Here is an 11,487-nt window from a genome sequence, read left to right as displayed (position 1 = left end):
CGACAGTGAGGCGTCGCACCAGCAAGACCAGCTCGACAGTGAGGCGTCGCACCAGCAAGGCCAGCTCGACAGTGACGAGTCGCACCAGCAAGGCCAGCTCGACAGTGAGGAGTCGCACCAGCAAGACCAGCTCGACAGTGATGAGTCGCACCAGCAAGACCAGCTCGACAGTGAGGAGTCGCACCAGCAAGGCCAGCTCGACAGTGAGGAGTTGCACCAGCAAGGCCAGCTCGACAGTGAGGAGTCGCACCAGCAAGACCAGCTCGACAGTGAGGGGTCGCACCAGCAAGACGAGCTCGACAGTGAGGAGTCGCACCAGCAAGGCCAGCTCGACAGTGCGGGGAAAAGACACACGGAACAGTGTGTGCAGAAGGCAATATGATACGCAGGACACCAAGCACTGCAAGTGCAACAAATACGCAACACTTTTCTAACAGCAACCTCAAACACCACAGCTCAGACACAACAGCAAATTAACATGGAATGACATCGCAGCAATGGCAGAAATAGCCTGCTGCGTCTATTTTAATGCTACCAAGTCACATGTTTCAGGGCATAAACTGTTGATACGCTACAATACATTGAGTTTTCAGTGTGACTCTAGCCCGTCTGGTGGTATACTGTAGCTATATAGGACATATTAAATGACCACATTAAGGTGACAGGCGAGCTGGCATCTGGTACCCATAGAGAGTGCTCTGGTTCATCCAATATCCTATCATCCACACAAATGTTTTCAAATTCATGCTTTTTAGGTGCAGGGAAATAACATCCAACAAGGCAAGCAGCTAGAATCATTCAAACATGCTTTAATATTGGGTTTATGTTTATAAATAAACAAAGCTTTGTACCAATTCTTCATAATTTGGAGCAGCGTACATTCCAACACGCGCAAACGGAAGTTCTACAAATGTTGAACAGCTCGTTATGTGTTGGTTAACATCTCTTTATTGCAAAAGGATAGCAGGAAGGGGGTACATTAATTTAAGATTTTCATGATTTGTTCTTCGCTATAGTGGATAATGAACCTCTGTAAATGTACCAGCACTCTTTGACCTGTGAACTTGTGACCTCATTAGAGAAAGGTAGTGCACAGGGCTAAGGGAAGTGACAGCAGTGGCAGCCTTTGAAATGCTGTAGGACTGTTCCAGTGACTGATAGGGTAGGGCAGCGGAGGGACGAGGGGACCTAGAGTGCACACGGGGGGTTGGCGAGGTCCTCAAACAAAGGCTGCTCTTCGATCCCTCGCGCAAACAGCTTGATCAACTGGCAGTGAACTCTGGCAAGGCAGAAGACAAAGAAAACATTGTCAGGGAAAAAAACTAAGGCAGGAATTCAATTCAAATGTTGAAGACAGCACAGTGCAGGAAATAAACTTTTAGAAGTGTGTTATATTTCCATGTAGAGGGGTGCGTACCCGACTTCAATGGCAGCGTGGGGGAGGATCTCGCCGTCACAGTTCCAGCTGCTATAGGCAGGGCTGCAGCTGCAGGCCGGGTGGTCCCGGCAGATCTGGCTGAAGAGCTGCTTGCCGTTCTCCCTCAGGTCCAGCTCCGAGTGGTTTTGGCAGTGGCGCGGCGTGAAGCGGAAGCGCCGCACACGGTGCACCTCTACAAAGGTCATGTCAAACTGAAGGGGGGAGGAACAGAAGTGAGAAAGTGAAATCCCTGGTACAGGAAAGTGGCGAGTTAAACATCTCATGCAATCACTGCTATGGACCCGGGTTGGAGTACCCACAGAAATCAAGAAACCATTGCAGTAGCCCCATCCAGTGTGGTTACCTGGTCGTCTTTGCTGGTGTGGCGTAGCAGGTGGCGAAGGAAGTTGAATCGGGAGCACTTGCGTACGAGGATGAGGTCGGTGGTGCCGTTAGCAAGGTGGGCGGCGGGGGACAGGCCCTTGGGCCTACGGGGACAGGCACAGCTCATACTGGCCGCGTTGATGGCCAGGAACTTCCCTCTGACCACCCCCCCCACCCCACTTCATATTCTGGGATAGAGCAGAAACAGATGTTCGGGCTTTGTGGTGAAAACATTGAGCAGGTTTCAGTAGAGACCCATAGCGTGTGGAGTTGAGGCCATATGTTAGTTCAGGCAGAGATACTGTACCTACCTCTGTCTGAGACATCTGGAGCCGTCTTGGATTCCTCTGGGGAATCCCCTGAATACAGCTGCCCGTTGCGCTGGCATATGAAGCACCTGGAAAGCAGGAATGGAGTTGGCTAGCCAAGTGAGCAATCTCCTTTGCACCATCTAGACAAACATGTAATACTAAACTACACAACAGGTTGTACGTGTACAGTATTACATACCCAGCTCTACACCTGGTCTTGTCTCGCGGTGTTCCCAGTGTGTCAGTTTCTGGTAGAAAAGACACAGCCCCTTCATAGTGGTGATGTGTCAGGAACGTCTTAAAACCTGCACAAAACGACATCATGCCATTTCACTAGCAACAGCAACAGACTCCCGCAACAGTATGGTTGTATTTCCTAAAACAGCTAAAGCTACTCCTCTGACCCACCTGAAAAGTCGTATCTGGCTGGTCCCATCCAGCGTTTCCTCTCGCTGTCTGCCAGCACGTCGCCGTAGAAACCGTATCCAAGCAGGGAGACGGAATACCTCAAGAATGTGTTGTTGTGATGGACCGAGCACACGTCCATTGGCTGGGAGTCTCCTGTGAAGACACGCACCCCCCAAGTCTAGTATGAGTGATCCTCCACAGATACTGTGTGTGTGGGGTACAGTGTCTTAAAGAGGTGTGATGACACACTATGTCCTTTTACTATAAAAAACACACCTGCACACCCATCCACCCACACTGACCTCCAGCAGTTTCCTCTTATCTCAAAAGCTTTGAATAAGTTGGTCACGGCTGTCACTTGTTGGTCAGCGGAGTGTGCCATAGCGATAACATAGAAGTGACAAACACGAGACATTTCTATTCACAATGAATCTCCAGGAATGACCTGGAACAGTGATAAAGAATGCTTATGCTACTAGTCTGTGCTGTATAAAAATGTCAGTTACACTATTTTTAAAGGCAATTTAATTGGAAGTGCTGTTAATATTTCAATATAGATAACTGCACCCACCCACTATGACATGTAAAGCTGAGGTCACAGGGTCATTGATGCCGACAGTGGCATAGCAGATGCAGTCCGTTGAACCTGGATACCACACAAAACAAGACAATGATACATTATGTTCCTGCCTACACAGACAAAAGCTAGCAGTGTGTGTGTTTGTAATAATAATAATTTGGTGGGTGCTTAAAACTGTCCTCTCTCATACATGTACAAGTGTGTACTAACATGCATGCGTGTATTAGAAATGTTTTTTATTTTTTGTTGCATATCCCAACACCCTTGGAGAGTGGGATCACGGCCAGGGTGTGTGTGTGTGTGTGTAAGATGGAAAAATGGAACACGGAAATCAACAGATAGTGTAGTGTACATGAAATGGACCTCATGGTTGACATTAGTTTGTAAACTTACGCAGTCATGTCATAAACTGAGCTATTGATGTGATCATTGCTGTGTAAACATAGTGGTATGTGTGTTTTTACTTTATTAGAATCCCAATAGCTGTTGCACATGCAGGAGCTACTCTTCCACATAAAACAAAATACATGACAGAGTACAGAATAGCTATAGACAAGAACATTGTTACATTAAATCAAAAATATTAAATATAAATAAGATTCTACATTGTCAAGACACCAAGAGAGGAGAATGCTTGCAGATGGCATGTATAGAATGCGTACATGCATGTGCTTGTGAATGTCTGCGTGGGGTCTTGACTAACCTGCGGGTATAATGCCGATGCGGAGACTACAGGGTACCAGCTTCTCCTCCGGGCTGTTCTGGTCCACTCCGTTATCCCTGTGTCGAGACCAGGCCGTGAACTATCTCGCTGAACATGCAGTCCCCGCCCACACACACACCACTCTGCATAGAGGTCAAAGGTCATGTAACACAGAGGTCAGAACAACAAAACTGATCTTTTTGTTTGTCGTTTGAGATTAATATACTTGACCAGGGGTGTTTTTAGTTCAACTGTGATTGGTTGAATATGATTTAGTGACGGTTGAGCTGAAAACCAGACTACAAAGAGGTCTTTAACCCTTTCATACGTACCATCACACGGGTGTGATCGTTCTACAGTGGTCCCTGAAGCGTACGATCACACCCGTGTGATTAGAACACTCATTTAGAACGGCCAGTTTCGAATGACGCAACAATCAGCGTTTGAGCTGGCCACACTTTTTTTTAGAAACTATTTACACAAACACAGTCCTTACAAAGTTATGTCCAGAATGTGAGCAGTTTATTTTTTGGATTCAATGTTCAGATATTCACAGATGTATATATAGCATAACACAATCATCCTAACCGGGAAAATGTAGGCTACAATAGTCCTAGCGCTAACTGAGGAAAGATTGACAAGCAGTCATATTTTCTAACTCTAGGCTGACATAAACTACAATGATGAATTAGCTAATAGCAATTACTATGTATAATTAATCACATCACGGGTGAGCTCACCATTGATCGAAATAATTAGGTAAAACACTTTATAGAAATCGAAAGTAATCCGATGATTAGTTTCAGCGTGCAGCCATGCATTTTTCCTCACAGAAACCGAAGATAATAAGAGAAGACGAGATGAGTTTGGCCTATTTATAGTATGCATGTTGAAGGGGTGTGTCATCTACCGTCGTTCACATCCCACCATTCATTTCCAGAAGTCCTCAAAGAATTTGTGAACTCTTACTCACCCCATTTTGTTATAACATCTTTGGTCAAACAGACGATTACGTGAAACCCAGAATGCATTGTATGTCAACAAACATGGCTACACAGCTGGAATTAGCTTAGCTCATCATAATCAGTACAACCTTCAAAAAAATTATTTTACACACATAATATGTGCCCATTACAATCTGTGCACGAATCGGAATGCATGATTTGTCACCTAGAATTGAAAACATGTGAATAAAACCGTAAATACACAAATAATTGCCACACGAAACATTTTCTGATAGTGATTTATTGATACAAGTGGCGCGTGCCGGTAGTCAAACACGTACCCTCTCACTGAGCCATTCAGTGTTGTTGTTTATGTATGTAGCTAGTGAGCTAAGCTGTAGCATTAGCAATGTCTTTCAAAAGGAGACAACTCACAAATGTGAAAATTCTGGAGATTTTTTTAAAATTCTGACAATGAGTCTAAAAGTCAGGATTCAGATTCTGACAGTGACAGTGAGGAGCTGCCCTCCAACCTTGTAGCCATTGAGAACCCTGAATCTGAATTTCCCTTGTCCACTGACGAAGTACCAGTTCCCTTTGAAGATGCTGGTGGTGATGGAGGCAGACCGACAGTGGATGAAGTACAGGAGTTCTGTGGTAGCTGGAAGGCCACCAGTCATTTCATCCCTCCTGGCCCTGCCCAACTCACGCTGGGGCGACCGTTAAGGATATTTGGAACTCACGCATGAAAGGGTTAATTGAATTGAGAGAGAAACGGGGGATAAGGGGGAATAGACTCTGGGATTTTTGAAGATTATTAAAACTGGTTGCTCTTATACATTCTTATTGATGAACCAATGAATCAAACTGCTCTTGTTATTACCTTTGCGGGGGGAGGTTGTCTTATTCTGCTGGGCTGGAGGGGGCTGTGCAACCCCCTGTTGGCCCACAGAGAAGATGGAATAATCTGAGAGAGATAGAAAGAAAATGATCCAAAACAAACATCAGCCATGTTTCCTAAAATAGACTTGAGTAAACATCAAACAGTTCTATTCCAATTGAGTACCAGAGCCTATAGTGTGCTTGTGTGCTCTGTCTGTCTGTACGTCTGTACAGTATATCACAAAAGTGAGTACACCCCTCACATTTTTGTATATATTTGAGTATATCTTTTCATGTGACAACACTGAAGAAATGACACTTTGCTACAATGTAAGGTAGTGAGTGTACAGCTTGTATAACAGTGTAAATTTGCTGTCCCCTCAATAACTCAACACACAGCCATTAATGTCTAAACCGCTGGCAACAAAAGTGAGAATACCCCTAAGTGAAAATGTCCAAATTGGGCCCAATTAGCCATTTCCCTCCCGGTGTCATGTGACTCGCTAGTGTTACAAGGTCTCAGGTGTGAATGGGGAGCAGGTGTGTTAAATTTGGTATCATCGCGCTCACACTCCCTCATACTGACTGGTCACTGGAAGTTCAACATGGCACCTCATGGCAAAGAACTCTCTGAGGATCTGAAAAAAAGAATTGTTGCTCTACATAAAGATGGCCTTGGCTATAAGAAGATTGCCAAGACCCTGAAATTGAGCTGCCGCACGGCGGCCAAGACCATATAGCGGTTTAACTGGACAGGTTCCACTCAGAACAGGCCTCGCCATGGTCGACCAAAGAAGTTGAGTGCATGTGCTCAGCGTCATATCCAGAGGTTGTCTTTGGGAAATCGACGTATGAGTGCTGCCAGCATTGCTGCAGAGGTTGAAGGGGTGGGGGGTCAGCCTGTCAGTGCTCAGACCATACGCCGTCCACTGCATCAAATTGGTTTGCATGGCTGTCGTCCCAGAAGGAAGCCTCTTCTAAAGATGATGCACAAGAAAGCCCGCAAACAGTTTGCTGAAGACAAGCAGACTAAGGACATGGATTACTGGAACCATGTCCTGTGGTCTGATGAGACCAAGATAAACTTATTTGGTTCAGATGGTGTCAAGCGTTTATGGCGGCAACCAGGTGAGGAGTAGAAAGACAAGTGTGTCTTGCCTACAGTCAAGCATGGTGGTGGGAGTGTCATGGTCTGGGGCTGCATGAGTGCTGCCGGCACTGGGGAGCTACAGTTCATTGAGGGAACCATGAATGCCAACATGTACTGTGACATACTGAAGCAGAGCATGATCCCCTCCCTTCGGAGACTGGGCCGCAGGGCAGTATTCCAACATGATAACGACCCCAAACACACCTCCAAGAAAACCACTGCCTTGCTAAAGAAGCTGAGGGTAAAGGTGATGGACTGGCCAAGCATGTCTCCAGACCTAAACCCTATTGAGCATCTGTGGGACATCCTCAAACGGAAGGTGGAGGCGTGCAAGGTCTCTAACATCCACCAGCTCCGTGATGTCGTCATGGAGGAGTGGAAGAGGACTCCAGTGGCAACCTGTGAAGCTCTGGTGAACTCCATGCCCAAGAGGGTTAAGGCAGTGCTGGAAAATGATGGTGGCCACACAAAATATTGACACTTTGGGCCCAATTTGGACATTTTCACTTAGGGGCGTACTCACTTTTGTTGCCAGCGGTTTAGACATTAATGGCTGTGTGTTGAGTTATTGAGGGGACAGCATATTTACACTGTTATACAAGCTGTACACTCACTACCTTACATTGTAGCAGTGTCATTTCTTCAGTGTTGTCACATGAAAAGATATACTTCAATATTTACAAAAATGTGAGAGGTGTACTCACTTTTGTGATATACTGTATGTATGTCTTGCTCTGCCTGTCTCTATATCTCATCCTTTTTACCTATACCTCACTGTGCCATCAAATACTTTGTGAAAAGTCTGTCCCGCTCTATCCCCCTTCATGTTTTACCTTTCCACACCTCCAACGCTTTCATTTTTTAAAGCTTTTCATTCTTCATGTCTTCCAGTTCTCATACTTTCTTTCCTCTTCTCTTCCTCTCCTCCTCCAACTTTTTAATTTTTCCAAACATTTCATTCTTCATGTCTTCTGCTTTCATCCATGCAATTCATCCAAGCTGTAACAACCAATTATGCAAACTTCTCTTTATACTATAGATTATGTGTAAATATTTTCTAAATGTTTATAGTATAGAACACTATGCTGTTAAATGTGTTATAAGACATTACTAATCAATTGAAACTCCTCAGTAATCAAGCGGAGGTTCGGTAATCCAGATTATACAGTTAAGATAAATTAACCCTTTCATGCGTGAGTTCCAAATATCTCTAACGGTCGCCCCAGTGTGAGTTTTTTTATGCACGTGATGCTAGAATGTTCTCTCCATTCCAGAATGTTATTGACACGTGAGGTAACGTTACTCATTTTATAACCTTTATGGTGTTATAGTCAATCGTGCTTATGTAGCTACATTATTCTATTAGCTCTGTAAAACAATGCTAGTTGCGTCAGATAACTATTAGCTTGTGTTGTATTTTGAAGCTACCCTGGCTCTCTCTTCTCCTGTAGCTCCAAGGCATAGCGATTGGTCTCCTCTACTATGTTTCCCACCAGCTCCTCTGTCAGAAACAACTTGAAGCACTCTGCCTCAGTTGGAAATGGCAAGGGGCGTTGCATTCCAGACTGGGACTCGTCAAAGCAAACAGCAGGGCCAGGAGGGATGAAATGACTGGTGGCCTTCCAGCTACCACAAAACTCCTGTACTTCATCCACTGTCGGTCTGCCTCCATCACCACCAGCATCTTCAAAGGGAACTGGTACTTCGTCAGTGGACAAGGGAAATTCAGATTCAGGGTTCTCAATGGCTACAAGGTTGGGGGGCAGCTCCTCACTGTCACTGTCAGAATCTGAATCCTGACTTTCAGACTCATTGTCAGAATTTTAAAAAATCTCCAGAATTTCCACATTTGTGAGTTGTCTCCTTTTGAAAGACATTGCTAATGCTACTGCTTAGCTCACTAGCTACATACATAAACAACAACACTGACTCAGAGTGAGAGGGTAAGTGGTTGACTGCCGGCACGCGCCACTTGTATCAATAAATCAATATCAGAACATGTTTTGTGTGGCAATTATTTGTGTATTTACGGTTTTATTCACATGTTTTCAATTCTAGGTGACAAATCATGCATTCCGATTCTTGCACATATTATGTGTGTAAAATACTTTTTTTGAAGGGTGTACTGATTATGATGAGCTAAGCTAATTCCAGCTGTGTAGCCATGTTTGTTGACATACAATGCATTCTGGGTTTCACGTAATCGTCTGTTTGACCAAAGATGTTATAACAAAATGGGGCGAGTAAGAGTTCACACATTTTAGGAGGACTTCCGGAAATTAATGGTGGGATGTGAACGACGGTAGATGACACACCCCTTCAACATACATACTATAAACAGAACAAACTTATCTCGTCTTCTCTTATTATCTTCGGTTTCTGTGAGGAAAAATGCATGGCTGCCTGCTGAAACTAATCATCGGATTACTGTCGATGTCTATAGTGTTTTACCTAATTATTTCGATCAATGGTGAGCTCACCCATAATGTGATTAATTATACATAGTAATTGCTATTAGCTAATTCATCATGTAGTTTATGTCAGCCGAGAGTTAGAAAATATGACTGCTTGTGTTAGGTCAATCTTTCCTCAGTTAGCGCTAGGACAAATGTAGCCTACATTTTTCCGGTTAGGATGATTGTGTTGTGCTATATATACTTCTGTGAATATCTGAACATTGAATCCAAAAATAAACTGCTCACATTCTGGACATCACTTTGTAAGGACTGTATTTGTGTAAATAGTTTCTGAAAAAAGTGTGGCCAGCTCAAACGCTGATTGTCATCATTCGAAACTGGCCGTTCTAAACGAGCGTTCTAAACGAGTGTTCTAATCACACGGGTGTGATCGTACGCTTCAGGGACCACTGTAGAACGATCACACCCGTGTGATGGTACGTATGAAAGGGTTCAAATGGATTTATTGGCATGGGAAACATAAGCAAGTGAAATAGATAATAAACAAAAGTGAAATAAACAATCAAAAATTAACAGTAAACATTACGTTCACAAAAGTTTCAAAGGAATAGAGACATTTAACCTGTCTAGGAATGGGGTGCCCCCCCACCCCCACTGAAAAGGCAGAGCCGCGAAATTCAAAAAATATTTTTTTTTTTAAATATTTTACTTTCACACATTAAAGTCCAATACAGCTAATGAAAGACACAGATCTTGTGAATCCAGCCAACATGTCCGATTTTTAAAATGTTTTACAGGGAAGACACAATATGTAAAGATGTAAATCTATTAGCTAAACACATTAGCATAATCCACCATCTTTTCTTTGTCCACCAACACCAGTAGCTATCACCAATTCGGCTAAACTAAGATATTGATAGCCACTAACCAAGAAAAAAGCTCATCAGATGACAGTCTGATAACATATTTATGGTATAGGATAGGTTTTGTTAGAAAAATGTGCATATTTCAGGTAGATGTCATAGTTTACAATTGCACCCACCGTCACAAATGGACTAGAATAATTACAATGAGCAACGTGTTTACCAAACTACTAATCATCAAACATTTCGTAAAAATACACAGCATACACTAATCGAAAGACACAGATCCTGTGAATACAGACAATATTTCAGATTTGAGCAACGTGAGCAACGTGGAAAAAGTGCAGGTTCAAATTAACTACCTTATGATGTTTTTAACTCCTATAACGAGTAGAAACATGACCTGAGAAATATAACTGGCTTCACTAGTGCTTGGAAAAAGTGCAGGTCGGTGTCCACCGCGCGCATGACGCATCTGGAAAAGAGTTCCTACCTACACGTGTTTTTGTTTTATAGGGGCTGTGATTGCGCAATCGATACCATTCAAATCGTCATCACGTAAAGGCATCCAGGGGAAGACGTAAGCAGTGTCTGTATGCTCATAGCAATAACAGTGGCCTTTAAACTGACTCCAGATCAGGGGCCAAAATGTGTGAAATCTGACTCCATGTCAGGGAAATTGCTGTAGAATGAGTTCTGTTCCACTCAGAGACAAAATTCCAACGCCTATAGAAACCAGAGACTGTTTTCTATCCAATAATAATAATAATAATATGCATATTGTACGATCAAGAATTTAGTAGGAAGCCGTTTAAAAAATTACACGATTTACATAAATAGTGACAACAGCACCCCCTAGCCTCAACAGGTTAATGTTGTTCTGGAATTGATTTGCACTTTTCGCACACAAGTACATTAATCTCTAGGAGACAGAACGCGTCTCCTTCCTGAGTGGTATGACGGCTGCGTGGGCCCATGGTGTTTAGACTTGCATACTATTGTTTGTACAGATAAACGTGGGTACCTTCAGGCATTTTGAAATTGCTCCCAAGGATGAACCAGACTTGTGGAGATCTACAATTGTTTTTCTGAGGTCTTGGCTGATTTCTTTTCATTTTCCCATGATGTCAAGCAAAGAGGCACTGAGTTTGAAGGTAGGCCTTGAAATACATCCACAGGTACACCTCCAACTAACTCAAATTATGTCAATTAGCCTATCAGAAGCTTCTAAAGCATGACATAATTTTCTGGATTTTTCCAAGCTGTTTAAAGGCACAGTCAACTTAATGTATGTAAACTTCTGATCCACTGTAATTGTGATACAGTGAATTATAAGTGAAATAAACAATTGTTGGTAAAATTACTTGTCATGCACAAAATAGATCCCCTAACTGACTTGCCAAAAGTATAGTTTGTTAACAAGAAATT

At 43.3% G+C, this 11,487-nt stretch overlaps 1 protein-coding gene across 1 annotated transcript in view; it reads right to left on the bottom strand.

Moving 5' to 3' along the window:
• Positions 1-369: 369 nt before the first annotated feature.
• The window catches only part of LOC129844925 (ceramide kinase-like), a 34,194-nt gene continuing 23,076 nt past the window's right edge, over positions 370-11,487 (bottom strand). Inside the window, exons 8-15 of the mRNA XM_055913086.1 lie at positions 3,804-3,880; positions 3,092-3,166; positions 2,521-2,673; positions 2,312-2,417; positions 2,113-2,198; positions 1,782-1,984; positions 1,418-1,629; positions 370-1,279 (exon numbers count right to left, since the gene is read on the bottom strand). Coding sequence (XP_055769061.1) covers positions 1,189-1,279; positions 1,418-1,629; positions 1,782-1,984; positions 2,113-2,198; positions 2,312-2,417; positions 2,521-2,673; positions 3,092-3,166; positions 3,804-3,880 — 1,003 coding nt within the window. The 3' untranslated portion in view covers positions 370-1,188. The remainder of the gene's footprint in view (positions 1,280-1,417; positions 1,630-1,781; positions 1,985-2,112; positions 2,199-2,311; positions 2,418-2,520; positions 2,674-3,091; positions 3,167-3,803; positions 3,881-11,487) is intronic.

This window comes from Salvelinus fontinalis, unplaced genomic scaffold (genome assembly GCF_029448725.1).
Source record: "Salvelinus fontinalis isolate EN_2023a unplaced genomic scaffold, ASM2944872v1 scaffold_0251, whole genome shotgun sequence".
Taxonomy (NCBI): Eukaryota; Metazoa; Chordata; class Actinopteri; order Salmoniformes; family Salmonidae; genus Salvelinus; species Salvelinus fontinalis.
This window is presented reverse-complemented; position numbering and strand designations above follow the sequence as displayed.